General features: G+C 42.5%; 1 protein-coding gene across 9 annotated transcripts in view; it reads right to left on the bottom strand.

Annotated features, from left to right (window-relative positions):
- The window catches only part of FHOD3 (formin homology 2 domain containing 3), a 503,817-nt gene that overhangs the window by 154,896 nt on the left and 323,076 nt on the right, over positions 1 to 25,845 (bottom strand). For all 9 annotated transcript variants that reach the window (XM_063716761.1, XM_054537476.2, XM_054537478.2 and 6 more), the window contains 2 exon segments: positions 24,055 to 24,198; positions 10,406 to 10,644 (listed from right to left, as the gene is read on the bottom strand). In XM_063716761.1, coding sequence (XP_063572831.1) covers positions 10,406 to 10,644; positions 24,055 to 24,198 — 383 coding nt within the window.

Genomic DNA, 25,845 nt, shown 5'->3' with positions numbered 1-25,845 from the left:
GGTGCATATTACAGGAGATGTGGGGTTTGGACAGGTCAAAGGGAAACTTGGCCCTAAAAGAAAATTCCCAAAGCAAGTAAAAGATTCAACTAGAAACTTGAACCTTTCCATCTGAGGTATGTTCACTTCCATTCCCATAGTAAACAGCTTGTTTCTTCCAGAGCCCTCATACCACCTAAGTCCACTCTAGCCTGAGAAACAGTCACACTTGATGATAACTGATGTCAAGGTTCATTGACTTGAAATGTGGGTGATGTTCTCAGTTTCTTCATTTCATGAGATGAAAGTTCTGTACATTCTCTTGCTGGTTTTCCCCAGCCACTTCTCTGCTCACGCAGTTTATTTTTCCTGGGTTAGGGCCTCTAAACTAGAGCTTCAACCATCACCTACGGGTATCGGAGTTCCAGAAGTGCATATCCAACTGACTATGGGAATTTCTACCCGCCTGACCCATAGATACATCTCAGAGCTTACCGACTGGCCCCAGGTTACTGATTGCCAGAGAATCACCTCAGGCCCCTTTGTCTTTGTCACCATGCAATCCAGTCATTGTCCTACAAACCACAGCCTCCTGAATTCTCAGCACCTCCCTGTACTTTCCCTTCTCTCTTCCCCTGCTTCAGTCAGGCCCCCTCCACTCCTTCCTGGACCAGCAAAAGCCCTGCACCAATCTCTTTGTGCAGCCTGCTCTCCCCCAGTGAGTTCCCCACACTGTGCCCAGAATGCTCCTGCAGAAACACTACACTGATTTTCACTTAATCATTTGAAATTCATCAGTAGCTCCACTCGGCCTTAAGGATAAAATTTTGCCAATTTCTTCAGAACCTAGAAAGATCCTCAGATTCAATTCAGGAAAGTTCAAACCCACAAGAAATTTGCAATCTGGTCACAGTGAATATTTGAGAAACCAATCCTGCCCCAGATATCAGGAACATTGCAAAGTAACTTCTTCCTCATGTCCCAGTGCCTCTGCCTTTATTCTACACAGTTTCTCCCATTTCCAAGCCCACTCTCCCAGCCTTCCCAGACCTCTTTTCTCCAGGCCACCCTTTGCTATTCAACACTCAGCATGAATCTCTTGGACACTGCTGAATCACTGGCTGTATTCCAATCATACTTTTGTCAGGAGGTCACCACCCTTGTCAGTAAATCCCATTTATAACAAGTCACTTAGGATCAGATAAATCTTCCCAAGTAGCTACTTGCCACTCATGGTACCAGTGGTTGTTAATCTGGTTGTTGTGAAATCCTCTAGCATGTTTATGCGGGTGCACAAAATATTTTCTCCAATTTATGTCCATATTCATTTAACAATTACCTTCTTTAACAGAGTAATATCCGTGAATGCTTCAGGGCATGGACTGATGATAATAACAGCACTGGGCAAAGCACATATTTGTGTTAACTCTCCCACCACCGTATTAAGGAGTACAGATACCATCATCCTGAGTTTACGCACAACCACGCCTATGCCCTCCCCCACCTCACCTGCTGCTCCTTCACTGCGCACGGCCAGCCTTCCTCCAGGAGCCAGGGCTGAGCAGGTCACCTGAGTTGCAGATTTTGCAGATTAACATCGTATAACACCCCATCTCACAGTATGTCTTTTGCTTGCAAATAGATTGCTCATTGCCAACTGCTTTCAAGAAAGAGATAGGGCTGCTCTACTATTCTGCTATTCTACTGCAGTCTCAGGATGAATTCTCTAATCCTGGCAATGAAGTTTTGTGGACAAGGCATGGGGAGCTGTGCTGTCCTAAAACTTAGGCATGTAAACACGCCTCCTTCCTGTCAAAACATGGGAAGATGAGCTCACCCCCCAGCACAGTTCCATAATTAGGCTCCCCGATTTGCCCACTGCTTCCTGTGGCTGGTGGAAAGATGCCAAAACTCTTCTTCACTCCTGCAGGAAAATAGAAAATAATACCCCTCCAATTGCCTCCCTCCAGCTCCCACCCCAGAGGCACAGCCCCAAGGCTTGGCTACCCGCATCCTACCACCTGCTGGGCCACTAATTGGTATGCATCAGCTATAAGCCATCAAAAACTGAGGATGGCTTAGGTCTCTGCTCCTCCACAGCCTCCCGATAATTGATAGTTAACTGTGGCTTCTTTTTAACTATGAGTTTCCGTTCTCTATACCTTCCCTTACTCCATCGCCAAGGTAGTGGTTACTTATGACTAACTGGAAAGCCTTGTTCCAGTGTTGCAGCTATTGCTCTGAAGATTTTCAGAAGTCCCCTCTATAAAATGTCTTCAGTGCCCATTTATGAGGAAAAACAAGCAAATCAGTAAGTATGATTTCAGGATCAAAATCAAACAGTGACTAAAAAACAATACAGCTCACTAAGATTACCAAGTTCCAGTAAAACATTTGTCCTGAGTGATTTTTTGCTTTCTCAACAAATCTAATTAATCCTCAAAAGATATAACATTCTCATTACTGAACACATTCTATAGATTCAGAGAGTAGTTTCAGGTATATTAGGTTCTGAGTGCAGGCTATGGACTCTGGCTGCCTGGGTCCCAACCCAGCAGAGCCTCTGTAATCTGGGGACAAGCTCCTTAATCTCTCTGTGTTTTGGTTTCCTCACCTGTAAAATGGGGACGATACTCCTACCTTCCTCATGGAATTTACAATACATGTAAAATTGTTTAGTCCAATAGCCAGCACAAAGTTAATTCTTCATAAATGCTAGTGTTAGAATAGGTAGTTAGGCAGATATGACTAGTGAAGGAGAGTGTCCTCCAACTCCAGGAAAGTCAGGTGACCATCAAGTGATGGCCTGGCAGTTGTTAAACTGTCTAATTAAAATAATAATTGGTCACAGCTGGTGCTGGGGAAAGGCAGTCTCCTAAGAGATAGAAAACACATAAAGCTGGTGATCATCAGCTTCCCAATAAGATCTCAGGAGTTGGGTGATTGGGCTCAAGCACGTGCACTAAGAGGCAAAATGGCAGAGTTTAACTGGTAAATGACTTTCCTCTAGGAACACTGGAAGATAAGGGGAAAATGCCTCAAGTGAGCAAGTACACAACTTCAGTAAACACAGTGCACACGCAGCCCCCTCCCAAGTGCCAGCAGGACACTGCTCATGAGGACAGCCCACCCCAAGGGAAGAATCAGGGGAGAAGAGACACAAACCCTGGAACCACATCAATGTATAAAACCCCAAGTCAAAGGCCAAAGAGTGCACCTGGATCGCTTAAGGCACCTGCTTGGCCCTCTTCCAAGTGTATTTTACTTTCCTTCATTCCTGCTCTAAAACTTTTTAATAAACTCTCACTCCTGCTCAAAAACTTGTCTTGGTCTCTCATTCTGTCTTTTGCCCCTCAGACAAATTCTTTCCTTCAAGGAGGCAAGAATTGAGTTGATGCAGACCCGTACATATTCACCACTGCTAACACTGGCTCCATCCCTACTTCTTCCATTGCTTACCTCCTAGACATTGAAGGAAGAATAGCATAGCATTTTCCCAAGACAACACAGAGGCTGCAGTTAAAAAGTGGACACACATTGCTGAGCACGCATGATGCCTAAAAGCATGATACCACACGGGACGGGACTCACAAACTGGACATCATAACAAATATATTTAGTGCATATGATGAGAGGCGTCAGAAATTCAGTTAAAAGACATTTGAGAGACAGAAAAAATGGTCAAAATATTAATATCTAAAATGTGTAAAGAATACTTATATTCTACTTTTGAATCTGAAGGTTTTCATATTAAAAATAAAGACTAGTTGTAGGTCAATTAAAATAGGCAAACTATTCAGGAGACAAATGAGCAAACAATATTTACAGGCAACACTAAGAAAAGGAAATGTTAATAGCTAATAAAGCAATTAAAGTTGTACAGCCTCGGTAGTAATAAAAAATACAAATTACAATGCTGAGGCATTTTTCACTTTTCAATACTACAAAAATTCTGAAAATCTCCTAACATTCAGTGATGATGTGGGAAAATGGTGAGTCATATGGTGATGGATAGTAAAACCATATAGCCTTTGTGGAGAGCAATATGGCAATATCAATATTTAAAATGTAAATGTCCATTGTCCAGAATTCTATTTCTAAGAATCTAAGAGTGCTAATGCTAACACATACACACAAACATGTGTATGTGCACCAGTGTGTATGTTAATTACAGCAAGTTTGGTATGAGAAAAAAACTGGAACCAAGCCATAGCAAAATGAATAACAGCATCATGGTATTATGGAATATCTATATATTGGAACATTAAGCAATAACTTTTTAATGTACCATGAAGCAATAATTTTTAATGTACTGATATGAAAAATATAGATCCAATAATAAATACAGCAGTGTGCATTTACTAATTGCTTACTAATTGCCAAGTACTCAGCATGTATTTATTTCCACAGAATAACAGAAATAAGGGTTATTTAGGAGAATGGTGAGGACATGGACTCTGGAGCTAGACTACCTAAACTCTAGAACCAGCTCCACTGTATATTAGCTGTGAGACCTTGGGCAAGGTGCTTCAACTCCCTGTGCCTCAGCTTCCCCTATCACACAGCAATAATAACAGTACCTATATCGTGACATAATAGCAAAAATGGAGTATGTACACTTGCAGTGCTTAGCGTAATGCCTGGCAGATGACTAAGTGTTCTGTAAAGGCTGTTGTTGTAGCTGTTATTGTTATATTCATCTTTGCACTATATGGTACAACTCTCTTCACTTTACATCACATAGTTGGCACCACATCTTTAAATCCTATCATTTTTATTTAAAAACATAAAGAGTTGCTATTTATTCAGTGCCTACTATGAGCCAATGACCATATATAAATTGGCACATAGCTATTTTGGGAGAGCTGGGTTCTGAACTTGCCCTCCCATGCTTCAATACCTCCATATCCTATGCCCAAGACCGCAGCGATTCTAAACACCGCTCTGGTGACGATTTGTGAAGACTGAGTGCTCCCCACTCCTTAGGAGCGGTAGTCTGTTCTCTGCCAGGTGCGGGCTGAGCTTCCAGTGCTGGTCTCTGCACGCTGCCCCACACCAAACCCCTGCCAGACTTCTCCCTGCAGCTCAAGTGGGCTCTCCACTGCTGCATCGGTACTCCTGGCCTGCAGCCCACCTAAGCATGGTCTCTCTTGCTCCTGGAACCAGCTGAGGCCAGGCCACATCTTCTCTCTGCTGCTCGAGGGTCAAGTATGTCTGTAGGTCAGACTACTGTTTTCCTGACTACAAGCTCAAGGCTTAGCTACAACTCCTGATTCCCACAAGACCCATTTATATATCCTTATCACTTTGCATTTATTAAAATGAGGACGTCTGTGAAACATACATTAATTTTTCTGTAACCCTAGTGTAACTTACATGGAAAAAAATTAGCAATTCTTATATGTAACTTTTTTCCTTCTTGACCATCAGTTGAAAAGTACTGGCAGCCAAGAGGAGAGTTGCCCATTGCTGCTTCTCAATGCGGATTCCTTGGCTCCACTTGAACATTTCTGGTGAGACCGTGCCGGGTTCCTCTTCCTCTGAACAGGTTCGTGAAGCCTGGCTGTAGACTGTCATACCTCTCTTATATAATCATTGTTCTCTCTTGCCAACTTGTTTTATGCTGGTGTCACATTCCATTATGTCAATTTTTTGGAGTGATGGATGTGAATGAAGCTGATTAGAATTGGATTTGTTGGCATTTCAGTTACTGAGAGTAGCATGAGATTCAGTCAAGCCTTGGTCCCCTAAAAGTGTTCAAGCATATTTCCTGAGAATTTGAAGCGTGAAACTTTGCTAAACGGACTTAAAATCAGAAAAAGACTCTACTGTAAACCATGTAGTAGCCCAGAGTAACCAGTCAGCTGTGAAAGACAATTCGTATCTCATTTAAGAAATACTGTTTCCATGACATTTGTTTGTAAAATGCCAATGGATTTTTTAAACTAGAAATACATTCTATAGATCTGTGTTTTAGCTGATTATGTTCTCTGAAAAAGAGTCAATTTTGACCCATGCACATGAACATTTAAGGTAGGTGCACAGAGTTCCAAATGCTTCTAAGAAAACTACTCTTTCCAATGGCCAAAACACTCTCTATCTCAGCATCATGTGGATTATATAACCAACGATCTGCCCTCCCCTAAGGCAGAATTTCCCAGATTCAACACTACTGACATTTTAAAACAGATAATTATTTGTTTGGCAGGGGGCTATCCTGCACTTAGTAGAACAGCATTCCTGGACTCCACCCACTAGATGCCAGCAGCACCACCCCATCCCAGTTATAACAACCAAAAATGTGTCCAGATGTCTCCTAGGTGGCAAAATCACCCCGGTCAAGAACCACTGCCCGAAGAGACCACTGGGACCAATCCTGGCCTGCATAGTCCAATCTTCCCTGGACTCATCACATAGTCCCCTCCCTCTCCATGTGTCCCTCAGTCTGGCTTATCTCTTGCCCTTCTCCAACCCCTCAATCTTCCTCTGTGCCCTGGGAACTCATGGTCAGCCATCAGCAAAGTCCCCTATAGTCTCAATGTCTTCATAGAATATTCCTTTGACTTCCTTGCTCTAACACCAAACCACACATAACACAGTGGATTTTTCTCTCATATGCTACATACTCCCCTTTGCCAATTTCCCCCAACCTCCCTCAAGAAACTCAGACCCTTGGGACAGGGGTTGGCAAACTACAGCCTGTGGGCTAAGTCTGGCCTAGCACCTGTTTTTATATGGCCTGTGAGCTAAGAGTGGTTTTCACATTTTTAATGGCTGAAAAAAAATCAAAAGAATAATATTTCACGACATGCAAAATTCAAATCTCAGTGTCCATAAATAAAATGTCACTGGAATGCAGCCATGCTCATGCCAGTACCAGTGGCTGATGGCTGTTGACGTGCTACAAAGGCAGAATTCAGTTGAGTAGTTGCAATAGAGACCGTCTGGTACTCCAAGCTTAACATATTACTTGGCCCTTGACAGAGAAAGTTTGCAGACCCTGCTGCTGAGGCATGTGGCACTAGTCTGGACCCTCCACTCCCTAACCAGTTGTCAACATCCACTATCTGCCAGGTCACTCTTCCATGTATATTAAAATACACACATGACCGAAAGCTGCATGGCACAACTGTTAACATTAGTGACTAAATGAAGTTCAAAATTACTTCTATAGTTTGGAATGTTGTGTGGAAATCAGCAGGATGAAACTGAAAGTTCACGTGTTAAGTCCCATGCAGTGTTTGATATCAGAAGGACTGACACACAGAGCAGGAAGCAGCCCTGTTTTTGTCAACAGAGGAAGAACCAGGATAAACAGAATAGTTCAAGGGCAGATGGGGTACCTCAGGAAAAAGAGCATCCATGCCTGGAAGTGTACTCCATCTCTTGGGAACTTGACAGAAAGGGCTCCTGCTTTGGGCTAAATTTTGAGAACTTTCTAGTACTAAGACTTTTTTCCCCTTCCAATGAAATTTGTAAACTTTAAGTGCAAAGATGAAACTCATTATGACACACACGGTCCCATAAAGATGCTTTTAGTTGACCAATGACAAATAAACTTGTACCTTATTGGGCAAATGCTCAGTGTAGAGTTCTATTTCCTAAGAAACCAAAGCAAACAAATCTGAGTCCAGGCTCTTATTAGTCTTTATTAGAATTAAAGCACATAGCTGGCTTAAGTCTACAGGGAGACTAAGCATTTCTCCAAGTCTTTGAATTTTTGTATTTACCTCAAACAAAAAAATACCTACAAGGTATGTAAATCAAATTGTCTCTCTAATCATCTTGCTTGAGGAATATGTTTAGGAGTGGTTGGCTGGGATGTGGTTGGCTGGGAAGGAGTCTGTATACTTTGGATATTGAGAGCCAAGGGCCCAGCCCTTGGTCATAGCCCTTAGTCTTGTGATTTGGAATAGGCACTTAGCCCCATCTGTTTTCTCACTTGTACAATGAGGATAATAAAACCTGTCCTGTCTGAATCTTACAGAGGATGATTGTGAGAGTTAAATTCAAATGACGCAAAAGGACCATCTGAGTGGAGACTGCCCTATATATTTTTTAGAACAACATGAACCCCTTTCTAAAACCTATTTCTCCCTTCTTTACAAAAGTTGGCATCACTTGGGTGACTGAATTATAAAATCTAGCCCCAAATCCTTCATATGTGGCATCTGCAGGCATGTTGCTATAAGCTAGCATTAGGTGCGGCCAGGGCGTTTGCAGAGATGAAGAGCAACGTGCATATATGTACGTGAGGCAGCTTCTGTGTCTTTCAAGGTCTGCAGGGGACAGAACACAATGAGCCACTTGACTCTGAGGTACTGTTTGGGGCACAGATGTTGAGCAGGTGACTAAGCTATGCAGAAAGAAATCATTTCCCATTCTGCATTTCACCACCCCTTCCCACTATCTCACTCCCGCCTCATCAAAATCATGCCGTCACTTTGGGGCCACAGGCAAAATCCCTCCAACAGACTTCGTAAATGAAGTCACTTCATAATCATCAATCCAGATAGATAAAACATTGCCTATCTTTACAAGCTGTAAAGTGTATTTTGCTCAAATGCTACTAAATTAATGTTGAAGTAATAATTCCAGTAAAATGAAATTCCAAAAAGAATGAAGCAAACAGCATTCAGAGTGGCATCTCTGGCCTCCTGTTTCAGATCCTACCGAGCCCAGCACTTCAAGACTGTGAACCGTGCCCAGGATAGTCCACTTCCATATCATCATCCTCACCAGCCTATTGCAAAGCATTGTCACCTGAACTCACAACACAGGAATCCTCGAAAAGTGTAACAGCAAGAAACAGACAAGGAGCAAACATGATGGAGCAGGAGAACACCAAGTACTACTGACAAGGTCCACCTAACTCCTACCCTCAGCATCTTCGGTGGCTTTATATACAGGCTTTTTTCAGCTGATTGTGTACAATTTCCTCAACTCTCTTCATGTTAACTTCTCAAGCCAGCTGGAAGAGAGCTTCGAGGGCTTTTTCTTTGAGAACTGGCTGAGTTTCTTTAAGATTCCAGATCACAAGATGCAATGCTCATGGTAAAGGTTCTCGTTCCTTAATATGTTTAGAAGTTTAGGTCTTCTTTTCACTAAAATAGAGCTGTATACAGACTCTCAGAAACACAAAAACCTGTAGAGAGACGGCATCTGGGGTTATGAGGTAGAAGAGGGGTGTCAGCATAGACCATGGTTGCACATCAATCTCAGACCAGTCCCTCCTCCTCCTGGGTTAACAGGCATCTGAAGGCATGGCCTGGGTCCTGCTCAAATGATTCCATGGGTATCAGATTGTTTGGGGCACCTCTTGGTGCTGGTGGGGTATTCCCTTAGAGATGGAGAAGAAGGATATATCTTGATCACTCTTTCTTAAGGTCATCCAACTTATTCTGAGTGATTTTCTTCCTCATAATGTAGCCTGGTGACCTAAATTTGACTCCCAGGAGGATCTCTATGATGAGGAAGGATGATCCAGCCAAGTGATATGAGCACTTCCTGCTTCCAGACTATCAGCAGCAGGATGGGAATGTGTCAGTCAGCCCCTGTGGATTTGGGTGGCAGAGACTGGACCCTAAAGTCCCTCATCCCAGTGACCTCAGAGCATCCATTTGGGAAGATACAACTGGACCCAGACCCTGGAGCAGGCATGGCCAGCCTTTTGTTGTACCTCTATACTATAGAACCACTCTGGGTTTGGCAGATTTTGTCAAACTTTATACTTTAAATACATATAATATCTCACAGGATTGCCAATCATTCCATTTTTTCCTATCTACCGTTCTCGTTCTTCCTCGCAGCCCAAACGTGAGGCCCATAGGTACAGAGATCATACCTATCTATTTATACATCTTCATGGCTTCAAGTAGTCCTGGCCTCTAACAGACACTCAATAAAAATGTTTCAGACTAAATGATGGAATTAGTGTGTACTAAAATATATAGAGACAGCTATTTGGAAACTCATACGGGTTTTTTCTGTTTAACTTAAACCAACCCAGAGATATCCCTGTATTGTCAGGAGTATCGCGAGACTTCCAACCTCACATTCCTACAGTGGCTATTTCTAGGCCAAACTTTTGTGTTTTGAAGTCTTTTCCATTTGATAAAACACAGCTTTTCTGAACAGATATTAACTGAGATAGTAAATAACATTTTTTAAAAACAGGTAGCTGAAAAACAGTTCCTGGGATTAGTAAGATCAAGTCTGTAAAAGTTGCCAGGGGCCACCCTGTGCAGGAAATCCACTGAGATGTTTGGCTGGTGGTTTAATGGTGGAGAAGAGGTAGGGAGCAATGCTGGGGTGGGGGTTGGTGGGGGACAAACTGGCCAGCAGGGAGGGAAGAGTGGTAGGCACCTGTGGGCTCTCTTTTGGATGGCATCCTTGCACCCCTCTCCACTGCCAAGTTAATGCTTACTTTTCACGCAGATCTCGCACTTGGTTGGGCTTGAAGCTGGGAGCTGACTGGGAGCAGGGACTGGTGGGGGCCGACAGGGTGCTCTTGATGCTCTGCACCGAGTGCCTGCGGCTCCTTCTGCGGTCCAGTCCCCGGTGCTCGCCCCCGCCACTGGAACACACGCTGGCCCTCCTCCGGTCCCGGCACCCACCGGGGGGTGGCTCCGTGGTCTCATCACCATCCTCATGCCTGAGCGCCACCTGGAAAAGCAGAGCACGCCCAGTGCAAGGTCAGGCTTGGCATCCTTTCACAGACCTCGGGTGTGACTGCATTTCAGGATTGCCCTAATAGGGATTTTTAACTCTGTCTTCCCAAACTGCACGCCTCAGCTTCCCTGCCAGGTCTTCACAACCACATGTGTCCAAGCCAAACACAGCCTGGGCACTGGAAGATGCCTGCCACTGTGGGTTCTTCCCATCGAACAGACATGAACGGGGCAGCCAATACGACCAGTGAGTCTGAGAAATATTTTTGTAATCAGATGGGATCTAGCTAATTCTGTACCCTAGCGTTTCCATTTCCCGGGCCTTCATCTCTCCTTGCCCACCTTTGTCTTTTTTCTGCTCCATGAGCCTGAATCCCTCCTGAAGCCTAGTGGTGGCCAGTTCCCAATCAGTTTTGAGCTCGCTTTCCCAAAGAGGGTGCTCACAAGTGGCCAGAGCCACAAGATCCAGGTGAATGGGAACTGCCCTCACCCATAAATCTTTCTAAGAGGACTAGTGCAACAGCAGGTACTGTTTAATTTCAAAATCTTGGCTGACAGCTGCTGCACTATCAGGCTATCACAGCAGCCTGGTTCAGGATTTGGAGTGGAGCCTGTAGTTTTACCAGAAGCTTGCAAACACAAGTCACAAAGACACACAACACAAAAAGATGACTCCTAGAATAAAGATTTGTTTTAAAGTTTCCTAAGAGTGACGCATATTTGTGCAGAAAAATAACTGGCTTGCACTTTGCCACTCCGGCTTACATGGGGAAACGTGAGCCAACTGGCCCCATACTCTTTCTTACCCTTTGCCTTTCTCCCAGGGATATTTTTAGCCCTGTGTCTAGGTGGTGCCCTCTGCAGAAGACCAGCTTTTCCATCTCTTAATCTCACTCTGTCCTGGATCTTACTTCATGGCTTTCTCACCTCACATTAAAACTGTCCTTCTGAATAACTCTCCTCCACCTCTCTTCTAGCACCCAGCTCTGCTCCTTATCTGTGATGACTCTTCGTAGCCAGGGACTCTATCTCTGGCCTCTAATTGTTATGCCTATGCCTACATTCTCTAAAACTGGACGGTAGAAAGAATACAAGTTTTGGTGTCAACTAGACCTTGGTGTGCATCCTGGCTGTGCCACTAATGAACCAGGTGTGCCCTGTCATAAATTACTTGCACCCTCTCTGGCTCACCAAATGAAGGTAACAGAATTGCCCTTGCAGGTTTGTGATGAGAATCACTTATGTAAAGGTAACTTGTGTAAAGCATCTAGGGTAGGGCCTTCTCTGTGGTACTCAATGAATATGACTGCCTTCCCCCATCCATGCTCTCACAGGAAGTGACCTAAGATGCCCATAAATCCCTTAAATCACACAGAACTGGTGGGTTGGGCCAGGCCAGGCTCAACTCAGTCCAGCAGTCTCTCTGACTTTGCAACCATGGAATCACACAGTTCCAAGTCCCCAAACATGCAAGTTCTCCAGCCTTGTGGGTGTTCTTAGTCACATTTCACAACCCAGTCCTTTCATGTGAGAGAATGGAGAATATAAAGACTCAGATAGCTAACCACAGTATATGGCTTTAACATCAGCTATGTGCAGAAAACCTGGCTATTGCAAAATCAGCTGCCCTCATGTGAGCTTGGCTGAGGCAAGGCCAGGTTAGCCACTGTCATCTCAGTTCACAGGGACATATCAGCACCTGAGATACACAAACTGTTTACCAGGAGTGTATCCACCCTTCTCTGCCCTACCCTATTTCCACCAGCTCAAGCTTTCACAAAATCTCTTCTATCTACATGCCAGATACATCTTATAACAAACTCCTAGACGTGACAATAATTTAACAAACTTTTGACTGTTTTACTCCCCTAGAATTCACCAAACATAATTTTGGGAGGTTTGAGGCAAGAATTGATAAAAGTTAATCTAAAGCTCTATCTTTACAAAATCTCATTGGGAATTCTATTTCCTAGGAATCTCCTTCTGCACTGTAACTGCAAGAACTAAAAAGAAATTAAGCATTTAGTTAAGCACACATGTCATCTCAACTTTAAAACTTTAAATGACATTCTGTGGGGAAAAGTTTGAGAACAACCACATACCTAACAAAGGACAGCATTTTTAAGTGTTTCTAGCCAATGTTTTTTTCATTTCTATAAATAAAATCTAGACCATTTGAACTTATTCTGACCTGATGTGTTGATTCTGCTTCTTATTAAGCACACATTTGGAATGATAAGATTAGGGGCTAAAGTAGAGTTAAGATATTTCTAATTCCTTGTCTAACCTCAGAGATCCAAGGATCAAGTAACGTTCTACTCACGAGTCCTTTCAGAGAGGCACACAGTGTGCATGAAGTGAAATCCACTTTAACTGCCCTTTGTCAAGGAAGGTAGAGATAACCGGAAAGTTTGAAGGACAAGAAAAATCTGGAAAAATTATCAAGGCAACACCATAACATGGAATGCAGTTAGGGCTTTCTGAAGTTCAGATAATTGACAAAACATCAAGCTACTTAAAACAAGAAGAGTGCATGGAAGGAGCAAATGGGCCACAGAACCTTGGTAGACCCAAGGGTAGCCTCGTGCTTGGCAGTCAGGGACAATGTAACAAGAAATTGGAGGCTGCTTGTTCACTCATGGTTTTGTTTTTATAATAAGAATTCTAGAGTCACCAGTGCCCAGTGATGACAGGAAGAGAGACTTGGTTTGCACATGCAAGGCTACGCTGGCATTTCCAAATGCTTTCGGCTCTAGTGAGCACTACAGCTTAGAGTCAGGAACACTGGGAGCTAGAAAACACCTGGAGAGTACGGCTTTTAACCCAAGGCTTATTTAGGACACGTGGTAAGAGTCAGACCTAATCAAATACAGCACAATGAGTATCCTCCGTGGGAACACAAAGTGAGATAGAGCCAGTCCTGAAAGACCTCTAACGCTGTCCCAAGTGATGGAGTGACTCATTTGCTGGACCTCTCATCAAATACCTTCTAACTCTTTTAATTAAATGTAGAATGCTGTTTGTAAACTAAAAACTTGGGCAAGGAGCAAGTAGGGTTCAGAATCTAGCCCTGATGGCTTACACATCCCCATGTAACCAAGAAAGCAGTTAGGGGCAACTTAAGGTGACATCTGCAACCACTTCTACCAGTCTTTGAGGCCACTGAATGATCTGAACATTCTTAAGAATTTTTTTCTTTTTATTTATTGTAGTAAAAACATTCAACATGAGATCTATTCTTTTATCAGATTCTAAGTGTATGATACATTATTGTCAACCAGAGGGATGATGTGGTATAGCATATATCTACAACTTATTCATCTTGTATTACTAAAACTTTATGCTTGCTGATAGGCAACTCTCCTTCACCCCCTCTCCTTAGCCCCTGGTAATGGCCATCCTACTCTCTGCTTCTGTGAGTCTATTTTAGATACCTCATATAAGTGAAAATATGCAGTATTTGTCCTTCTGTGACTGGCCCATTTCACCTAGCAAAATGTACTCCAAGTTCATCCAAGTTGTAGGAAATGTCAAGATTTCCTTCTTAAGACTGAAAATATTCCATTGCCTGTATATACCATATTTTCTTTATTGATTCATCCATCATTGGACATTTTGGTTAGTTCCACACCTTGGCTATTGTGACTAGTGCTGCAACAAACATGGGAGTACCAGTATCTCTCCAAAATCCTGATTTCAGTTCCTTTTGATGAATATCCAGAAGTGGGATTGCTGGATCATATGGTGGTTTCATTTTTAATGCTTAAACAGTTTTTTTCTTTAACTTTGTACTGCAGAAATTCTCAAACATACACAAAATAGAAGAATATAGACTGTGATGTGCTCATCACCCATGGAAGTTCAACAATGTGGCTTGCTTTGGCCAAGGGAACATCAACAAACATGATGCAGACAGAAGCCTGAAAAGTGTTTATGCATTGGGACTTGCCTTTTTGAAACACTGCTATCATGGGAAGAAATGTGGGCCAGGCTGTTGAAGACACATGGCCCAGCCAACAGCCAGTACCAAATGCCAGGCCAAGTAGATAAACTAAGGCCATCTTAGACCACTCAGCTCACTCAAACCACTAGATAACTGCAGCTGAGTGAAAACTTCCCAGCTGAATAAGGCTCAAATTCCTAACCCACAGAATCATAAACAGGGATTGTTGTTTTACACCACTAAGTTCTGGGGTGTTTTGTTATGCAGAAAAAGATAACTGATACATACTTCCTACCACCTATGACAAGGAAGAATCTTCAGAGATTGGACCTATTAATTACTCTGAACAGTAATAGTTATTTCTCATCCTCTACAGTCTTCAGCCTTAAGATGCCTGACCCCTTACAGGGACACATTTTCAGAACCTAAAGTTAGAACACATAATCTGACAAAATATTTTCTTTTTTATTTTGTCAATTTATGTATGTGAAAAAAATCATATGGAGCTATAAAAATTCAAATGAATTTAAACATGGATCAAATCACCTTTATGAAATGGAGTTAAATTACATGAAATCGGGCCTGTTTCCAGCAAGTCCAAGACATAATGGCCACCAGATGTCCATCTCTATTAGGAAGAATTCTAGAAGCCTAATCAAGCTCTCTGCAATTGCTTGAGAACATTCAGTCTTTTGTGAAAAAAAATGTTGGTTCTGCTTGTAGGCTTTGTTTCTGCCCTTGCATATATTGAAGTTGGTTGTCTTTTGGCAATGAATATATTTTTTAGATGCATTAACTTTCAGAAAGAAAGAAAAATCCCAACTCTGCCAGCTATCTAAAGGATTCAGTTGTCACCGCTTGAGTTATTATGCAGGGCATCTGCCCCTTAAGGTGACTGCTTTCCAACTGAATAGCATCCTCCCTTCATTCAACTCAGCACCTGGTAGACACTACCATGAAATGTGTGATATTTGAAGGAGACCTTCATTCAAGCACCTACTGAACTTCTACTGTGGGCAGCTGTGCTGCTGGACCTTGGGGCTAGACAGAGGCATGAGACATATGGCTTAGAGTAGCTCAAAGGGAAACAGGTTGCACATTCTGAGGAGTGTTAAATCAGAGGTGTAGACACAAGGCAGCACCCCTCTCATCAGCTATGAATGGCAGTAGGGGGACAAGCTGCAGTAGCCCCTTTCATCTTTCCAAGGAGCCTTAGGGAAAGAGATGACATCTGAAGTGAGTGCAGCAGGAGTAGGAGTTTGATAACTTGAGAATAGGAAGGAAAAACACTCCAGGCAAAGAAAATAGAATGGATAAAGGAAAGTTCCCCAAAGAACTTGCCTTTCATGTTCAAAAACAGGAGAAGTTGAGTGTGGTTGAAACTTCAGACGCATCTTGGGAATGGTGGAGATGAGGCCACACAGGCATGAAGGCCTCGGAGTATGGAGGGCCCTTGTACCAATGCAAGAAATTTGGGTTTCATCTTACTGGTCATGAAAAGCTCATTCACTCATTTTCTTAAACAGGAGAACAGCATAATGAGATTTGACTTTCAGGAGGATCACCTTGCTTTCAGCCAGTGGGAGTTTGGAATGGGGAGAAGGCCCTCATGGGATCTCAGTGTCCCCAGGCTCTGAACATGCTGCTGTCCAGGCCCTACCCCTGTAGCCACCCAGCCTCCTTCCAACCCCCGACACCTGCCATGCCTGACCTCCTCCAATGCTCTCCCTCATTCACTGTCTTTCATCAGGCCTGCCTTCCTTGCTGCTGCCTCTCTTTCTGGCCCCCACCTCATACAGTCTCTTTTCTTCATAGACATGTTTGCAATCTCAGATCCTCTGCTTACGCACGTTCTTGATCACTGTCTGCACCTCATTAGAGTATGTGCCCCCTCAGGGCAGTGGTCTTGTCTGATGTGCTGGGTCACCAGGGCTAGAATAGTGCCTGGCACACAGCAGGTGCTCAATGAAGTTTTGTTGAATGAACAAAGTAATAGACAAGCAAATGAATAGGAAGATAGTGCAATACTTCAGGCAAGAAACAATGAGGGCCAGAGCTAAGGAAATGATCACAGGAATGGAGAAAAAGTGCTGTTTTCACCAATCAAACTCCTAAATAAGGGGACACAGGAAAGAGAAAGGAGTCTAGTATAGCTCTAGGCTTGTAACTTAGGAAACTTCACTGTTTGCAGAGGTGGAGACATGAAGAGTCCATTCAGAATTTTTGTTTTTGTTGTGGAAGGAAAATAAAGGGTTTATTTGGGGGCTGGTTGCATTTCATGTGTGGCTTTCAGGTGGTCATGTCAGATACAGTCAGAGCTTCCTTGGCATGTTCTAAGTCCCCTGCACCACCCTCTGCTAGGGGAATCAGCTACCTGCTTGCCTTAAAGAATGGAGGTTCTTTGGGGGCAAGTACAGATATTTTATCTTTGTATTTACAGCCCTAGCAGAATATGTCACATATAGCGGTCTCCAAGTACATGAATGAAATACAAGATGGCAAGCAGGCAGAGGAAAAGGAAGGTAGAGAGGCAAGCAGCCTTGGGTCCCAGAAGAAAGCATGGAGTCAAGATAGCGATGAGCCCCCAAGGCTGCTGACTTCACTAGGGTGAATATAGGCAGACAACACAGACAGAGAGGAGGTCTGATAAGGACACCACTGAAAGGGAGTGGTCAGAAACAGAGGATCCAGGGAGGACACTAAGGGGGAACAATCAGAGAGATACCCCAGAGACATCTGGACACACAGCAACAAGGCGCAATGTGCAGGAGTGGTCAGGAATTCTTTTTGATGCTACTATAACAGTGATGCTCAAACTGACAAACACAGCTTACAACAAAGGAAGAGGAAGGGGAGGTGGCAGGGATGGGGTGGGGAGGAGCTAGCTGCACACACCAATCTTACTTATGAATACTAATGCAAACATTTTCAATAAATTAGTACCAACCAGAATTCCAACAGAACCTTTTTAAAAAGAACACATCATTGGCCAGGTGCGGTGGCTCACGCCTGTAATCCTAGTACTTTCAGAGGCCGAGGAGGGTGGATTACCTGAGGTTGGGAGTTCTAGACCAGCCTGACCAACATGGAGAAACCCTGTCTCTACTAAAAATGCAAAATTAGCCAGGCATGGTGGCGCACGCCTGTAATCCCAGCTACTCGGGAGGCTGAGGCAGGAGAATCACTTGAACCCGGGAGGCGGAGGCTGTGGTGAGCCAGGATTGCACCTTGCACTCCAGCCTGGGAAAGAGGGAAACTCTGTCTCAAAAAAAAAAAAAAATTCATTACCAAATGGATTGGATTACAAGAATGCAGTGATGGTTAAAAGATGAAAAGAAATCAATTACTCAACTCAAAAATCCAGAAAAATAACAAGGTAAACTGAAAGAAAGAAAAAGGAATTTATAAAGATAATAGCAAAACATTGAGTTACAAAACAGAAAAGCAGTGCAATTCATATAAAAATCAGAATTATTGCTTGAAAAAACATCAACAAAATAGACAAACCATTAGTTAATCTGGAGGGAGGAGAAGTCACAAACACAAAGTAAGAAATAGCAAAAGGAAGATTACTAAAAGTGAAGAAATTTAAAATATTCATAACAGACTAATAAAAATTCCTTTGCTAAGGAATTTTAAAATACAGATGAAATGGATAATTTCCTAGGGAATGTAATTTAGCAAAATTGATCCTGTAACAATAGGAAGTTTAAAGAGACCAGTTTCCATAGAAAAAAATATAGTTACCAAAAATCTTCCCTCACTGTCCTCACCCCACACACGTATATATTTAGCATCACAGGCCCAAGTAATTTCCCAACGGAATTCTAATAAGCCATCAAAGACCAGAATATGAAATATCACTTAAACACTTCCAGGGCTTAGAGAAGGAAGAAAAACTTCTAAATATTTTGATGAAGCATGAATAAAACTGATATCTAAACATCTTAATTATTGCACACATGCGCACACACACACAGGGAAGTACAAGAACTCTCGTAGTAGCATTGTCTGTCAAGGCAACAAAAATTTAAACCACCTAACATCTGTTCAGAGCAGAGCAGATAAATAAATTGTGATACATTTGTCAGCAGTGAAAATGAACAAGATGTTGTCCATATATCAACATGGAACAGGTCTCAAAAGTGTTGAGCAAAAGGGCATATTCTAGAAAGAGTCAAAAGATACGATTCCATTTATAAAAAGCTTGAAAACAGACAAAATTCAATAATACATTGTTTAGGGGCAGACTGAGAAGAAGGAGCTAAAGCATCTGGCTGATGATCCTTTCACTCATCTTACAAGAAAGATGTTTCTGGGGAAAGGACACAAGCATGTGAGGACCTGCCTCACCTACCATAAATATGCGAATTAACTAGACTATCTAACAAATAAATTAAAGATATTTGCTGAGAGTTCTTATTTCTGGAATACCCTTAGCAGGATGTCCCTAGCTATGGATTACTTATAGTAAATAAACTCAGAATTATGGATGTGTGAGCCATGACTCTCTGGGGCATGAAGTAGAGATGTTTCCTAACTAAATGCTCCTTGCTGGGTGAGATGACCTTGTGAACCTCACTTAGAGACTTTGTCTGTTGTTCCGGGTCAGAAAGCACACACCTGAATCATGAAAAAAGGACCTGGGGAGTCACAAGGGATGTCCCAGACCTCTCTCTGATCCATCTGCACCTCGATAGGCTATATTCTTGAAATTATTAGTACAGCCAGATAACTGGGAAAATATCTGATTAGCCAATTCTGACTTAGTAATATGATTCTTTATGTTAGCTCACAGAATAAGTGGTTTTCGGGTTAAATTATTTTTAAAGAAAGCAAGAGAATACTGGGGATAGGAGTAGTAGGATGACAACGAAGGGGCTGTCAGGACACTTCTGAGTTGTAATGTTTTAGTTCTTAAAGCTAGTACATGGTATTTGTTTTATTGCTCTTTAAATGACACAAATATGCTTCATTTGTGAATGATATACACTCGATGCTCAAATATTAAGCACATGTAATTCGACAAAAGAAAGATGGTGAACACAGGATAATTTCTTAAAAGTTTGGCATGAAGGGAAAGAAGGTGATGAGGAGGTGGCTTAAGAGGCAAGTAGGCTGGAGAGAAAATGTGCCATGAAGCAGAGGATAGTTTTCAGATTCCTGGAGTTGGTATCAAAGCTATTCTTCAATACTCTCTCCCAGTTGGTTCACTGATGGGCAATTCATCTGCATCATGCTGGCTTCCGAATATACAGTGACCCTATGGAATCCAAATCTGTCATCATCTGAGCCCCTGGTTGAACAGAATCTAAGAGATGGAAGGACTTCCAATCGTGGTGGTGAAGGGGCTAAGGGAAGGAAATATCTATGCTGGCAAAAATCCATCTTCTACCTGTATTTAAACCAACTCTGTTGAGCTCTCTTCCTCTTCCATCTTTAGTATTCTTACTTTATTTTCCATCTTATATCTTAGAAGCCATGAGAACATACTCCTTTGTCACCTACTGGCCTCCCAGGGCCACAGGTCAGTAACAATGAAAAAGTGAGGGAGTGAGGCAGGGCTGGAAGAGAAGATGCCCAGAGCAGGGCACAAAGAGCTGACTAGCTGGCAGCTGTGGGCAGCTTCAAGTGCTGCCAGCAAATATGTTGGGCCCAGTTTCTTCTCTCCCAAGATCATATAAAGATAATTCTGTTCTATTCCTCAACTTGTCACTTATTATGACAGTAACTTACAGAAAATAGTGAGTTATACATAACTCTCTCCATTTCTATCCAGTGAAGACCATAAGGAAACAGAAAATATCTTCCCTAGAGATCTAGCTGTGCAGAAAAATTTATGAATGAATATCTTCCTCATAATAGCATTTGTAATTCTGAAAACTTTGAAAATAATTTAAATCTGAAAAAATAGGGACTAGTTATATGTATTATGGTATACATACAGATAGAATATTGTACTAAAATATTAAATTCTTAAACATGTAATGACAAGGGAAAATGTTTCCAACATGTTTGCTAATAAGATTCAATATGCAACACTATATGTAGACTACTATGTCCCTCATCATGAACACACACCCACATATGCAAAAAAGACTAGAAAAATAGACCAAAATGTTAAAAATGGTTAGTAATAAAATCATGGGTGATTTTTTTTCTCTTACGTTTTTTCGTATACCAAAAATGCTTTTTGTTATTTTCCAAATTTTCATGAGTACATATTATCTTTATAAGTGGAAAAAGGAAATATTTTTTAAATGTATTACTACTAATAAGACTGATCAGTTAGGTCAGAAGTGGAAAAATACAACCCATAGAATGGGAGGAAATATTTTCAAGTTATATATCTGATAAGGGTCTAGTATCCAGAATATAGAAATAATTCCTAAAACTCAACAATAAAAAAAAAATCAAGGCTGGGCGCGGTGGCTCATGCCCTTAATCCCAACACTTTGGGAGACCAAGGCAGGTGGATCACCTGAGGTTGGGAGTTTGAGATCAGGCAGGTGGATCACCTGAGGTTGGGAGTTTGAGATCAGCCTGACCAACATGGAGAAACCCCATCTCTACCAAAAATACAAAATTAGCTGGGTGTGGTGGCACATGCCTGTAATCCCAGCTACTCAGGAGGCTGAGGCAGGGGAATCGCTTGAACCTGGGAGGTGGAGGTTGCGGTGAGCCGAGATTGCATCATTGCACTCCAGTCTGGGCAACAAGAGAAAAAGCTCCATCTCAAAAAAAAAAATCAATTAAAAAATGAGCAAAGGATCGGAATAAATATTTCTCCACAGAAACTATAGACAGCCAATACGCACTTAGAAAGAGGCTAAATATCATTAGTCATCAGGGAAATGCAAGTCAAAACCACAGTAAGATACCACTTCACACCTACTAGCTGGCTATAATAAAAATGGTGGACAATAACAAGCGTTGACAAAGGTGTGGAGTAATTGGAATCCTTATACAGTGCTGGTAGGAATATAAAATGGGATAGCCACTTTAGAAACCAATCCAGCAATTCCTCAATCAGTTAAAGATAGTTACCACATGACCAGCAATTTCACGTCTAGGTATAAACCCAAGAGAACTGAAAATGTATGTACACAAAATTCAATTTACACAAATGTTCACAACAGCATTATTCATAATAGCCAAAAGGTAGAAATAACTCAAGTATTCGCTGATAAATGGATAAACAAAATATGGTGTATCCATATAATAGCACAACTATGAACAAAGTAGTGATTCTGCAAACGTAGGTGAACCTTGAAAACACACGAAGTGAAAGCTAGCCACAAAGACCACATTTTGTATGGATCCATTTGTCTGAAACGTCCAAAACAGGTAAATCCATAGAGAGAGAAAGGAGATTACCGGTTCGCGGCCATGGGGGACAGGGAAGAATGTGAAGTGTCTGCTAATGGGTGTGGGGGTTTCTTTTGGGAGTGACAAAAGCAATCTGAAATATGATAGTGGTGATGATTGTACAACCTTGTGAATATGCTAAAAACCATTAAATTGTACACTTTAAAATGGTGAATTTTGTGGAATGTAAAGGATGGGTGGAGAGCAAAACAACACAAAAAAAAACCAAGTTTGGGCACAGTGGCTCACGTTTGTAATCCCAGCACTTTGGGAGGTTGAGGCAAGTGGACTGCTTGAGGTCAGTAGTTCAAGACTAATCTGGCACCTATGGTGAAACCCTGTCTCTACTAAAATATAAAAATTAGCTGGGCATGATGGTGGACGCTTGTAATCCCAGCTACTGGGAAAGCTGAGGCAGGAGAATCACTTGAACCCAGGAGGCAGAGGTTGCAGTGAGCCGAGATCGCGCTACCACACTCTAGCCTGGGCAACAGAGAGACACTCCATCTCAAAAAACAACCAACCAACCAACTAACCAGAGGTGGAAGGTTATACAGACCCCAAAGGCTCTTGCAATGACAGACACACAGAATGCCACTGATGGAACTTCCTCAGGGATTGCCTGGGTCATTGTATTCTTTAAGTTTGGGCCAAGAGGAATTCACTTTCCTGGTTGAGGTCATACCACCCAAGAGAAAACACATCTTCAGATCTGCCCCTAACTGGCCATGGCAGGACACTGGGATGATGAGGATCAGCAAGAAAGAGTGTCATTTCAACACTCACAGTTAAGTACTTTTAATACCATGAGGGCATTTGACCTAAAATTAACCCACAGGGAACAGTCTGAACTCAAGTCAACAGGGTCCGAAGCCCTGATGTGTAGCCCAAAGCAGAACTGGCGTCATGGGTGAGTGACCTGTGCAGTTGCACGAGCAGAGGAGAGAGGTACAACATGCATGTCTGCCATTCCTTGCTGCTCATGTGCACAGATTCTGGTAGACTGGTGATAGGCAGGAGTTCTGCGGGACTGGAAGTGAGTACAAGGTAAGTATGTTACACCTACAACTGGGGAGGCAGGGGCACTGACAGCCCTGGTGGCCATGTTTCCCTTTGAGATGGATTTGAGTGCAGACAGAAGACAACCCATGGAGCCTCTCATATCCTTTCTTACACTGTTACCTTCCCATGTTAGACAACAACTTATGCTGAAATGACAACATAAAGGAAAAGATAGGGCAGCTCCTAGATCCTTTTTCTTTCAGCCCTTTCTTACTCTTTAGTAAGTTAAAGGCAGAGTGTTGGCAGAATGCACACACCCCAAGAAGTGATGTAAAAACAGTGCAGTCAGTTTCGTACTGTTTCTGCTGTTCTGGTAAGAACAAAATACACGTGCATGCGGGAGCTACAAAATATGATTTAGGTAATTTGGCTGATTCTGCCTACAAGTTAAAGTCTCTTATATTTGCATTCTAAACTGACACTTCATAATATAAAGATGAATGGTAAAATTCATGGTAATAATTTTAAATTTTAATTTTCCTTTCCTTACAACAATTACATACCGAATTAGAAAATCACCATAACAAGGTGGGAGAAAGCACAGAAGAAAGTGAAGTGTTGTTTCAGTATCTTTAACAGCACTTTTGCTTGAGTGTTCCATAAATGGTCCTTCATTTTCGTTTTGCATTGGTTGCTACAAATCATGTATCTGGCCCTGCCTGAAGTTCCAACCCCCTCAGGTGTAAGAAATGTGATTTCTGTCTCTATCTCTTTCTCTCCCCATCTCCTTGAGTGAAGGTGCCGCTGACAAATGGCATGTTCTTTAAAGGAAAATAGCTAACCAATTTCCCCTATATCAAGGGTTCTTGAACTTGAATATGCATCAGACTCTCCTGGAAGGCTTGTCATAACACGGTCTGCTGGGCCCTCAGAGTTTCTGATTCAGTAGGTCTGGGGTGAAGCCTACGATCCTGAATTTCTAATAAGCTGGTGGTGGTCATGCGCTACACACGTGGTCTAAAGTAGGCGCCATCTCAGCCTTTGACAATTGCCAAAGCTGTACGATACCTTAAAAAAGGCATGGTCTGGTACCTCATAAATGTTGAGTTGCTCCACTAAGTCCAGGTCAGTCCCTTTCTTGTTCAAGTGCCTCTGGGACACAGCAGCGATGCCCAGCTCCTCCAGGCAGTCCACGACATCGTAGAAGGTGTCTTGGTCTGGCAGTCCTGATAACGTCTGGAAGAAGAGAAGAACCAGCTACAGACACACCATAGAAGACTGCCTTGAGGCTCTCAGGGCATTTTCCAACGCCTAATCCAGGCATATTGTTATTATCATGGCCACTAATCAATCCAGGCAGATGACAAATTTATTTGAGCAAAAGCCTCTTCAGTGTGGCAGGCAGAATGAACCCCAATATTCTCCCCTCTGGTGTACAAGTGCTACATAATCTCCTTGGCTTGAGCGTGGGCGGGGCACTCCCATGATTAGGTTAAGTTAGGTGGCAAAGGTGAGGGGATTTTGCAGATGTAATGAAGGTCCAAAAGCAGTTGATTTTGAGTTAATCGAAGGGGTGACTCTCCTAGGTGATAATCAGGTAGGCCCTTTAAAAGAAGGCTTAGCTCTTCTCTGAGCTCTGGACTGGAAAGAGATTATCCCACTGGCCTCGAGGCAGCAGCAACCACAACTTTCACAGAAGCAAGGAAATGAATTCTGCCAACTACACAGGCCTGGAAGAGGACCCCAAGTCTCAGATGAGACTTCAGTCCTGGGCGACACCTCGGCTGCAGCCTTGTGAGACCCTGGGCAGAGGACCTACTAAGGCCATGCCTGGACTTCCTGCCCCACGGAAGCTGTGAGATGATACATGGATGTTGTTTGAAGCTGCTGAGTTGGCAGTAATTTGTTACATGGCAATAGAAAACTAACCTACTTTGTAATTAGAAACTCCTGTTAAGATCCATACACCAACAACTGGAGTTGTAACCATTTAATTTTATTAAATTGTATTTAAATTCAATAGGGCCTCCCCATGGTCTATGAAATTTAGAAAAACATGAGAAATTTCAAGGCAGCAATTAAGAGACAAAAAGAGAACCAAGAAAGAAAAAGCTGACTTCTCTTTGAATTCTACCTCTCTTAAGAGAAGGAGGGTATCTGAGACAAGGCCCCAGCTCAGAGCTGGAAGAAGCCTGAGATTTACTGCAAGCCCTTTATCTTATACAGGAGGGAGAGAAGGATAAACACCCAAGGTAACAGGAAGTGACTGAAGACACTGGGATAAAACCCTGGGCTCAGAGCTGCCATTCCAGTCTCAGCCTTTAGTCCCTACTTACTTCACTATCTTTGCATTTCTAAGAACAAGACATACATTCCAAAATTATTCTAAACATGTTAACTTGCCTAGGAAGGAATAAGACCAACATTTCTGTGAAGATCATTTCATAGCACCAGCTTCTCTAACACTTCTATTTTGGGGCTATCAATGTTGGAAAGAAGGCCTCTATTCATAACTTGAATACTGGCTTTTTCCTTTTTAAGCTGAGCAAAGAGGACACAAGTCACTGCTATTGAGATCAGAAACTAATGAAAACTAATTGTGATGTGATAGCCTAATTATTCAAGGCCCCAATAAGGACACAAGGCAGGAAGCTGTGAATCTGAAGCAATCATAAATAGGTGTTCACACTTGGGCCGTCACGCCACGTGCAGGAACCAGGTCAACCACATCGCACTGACAGGCAATAACGGTCATCAGGTCTGCCTTCTGCTTCCAACATTGATTGAAAAATTGCACATCATTCAAAGAATCCTATCATCCTTTGCTTTTAGTGAAAACTCTAGAACTTATTAAAAGATGAGAGGGAAATGGCAATATCAGGC

This window comes from Pongo abelii, chromosome 17 (assembly GCF_028885655.2).
Source record: "Pongo abelii isolate AG06213 chromosome 17, NHGRI_mPonAbe1-v2.0_pri, whole genome shotgun sequence".
In the NCBI taxonomy this organism is placed as follows: domain Eukaryota; kingdom Metazoa; phylum Chordata; class Mammalia; order Primates; family Hominidae; genus Pongo; species Pongo abelii.
This window is presented reverse-complemented; position numbering and strand designations above follow the sequence as displayed.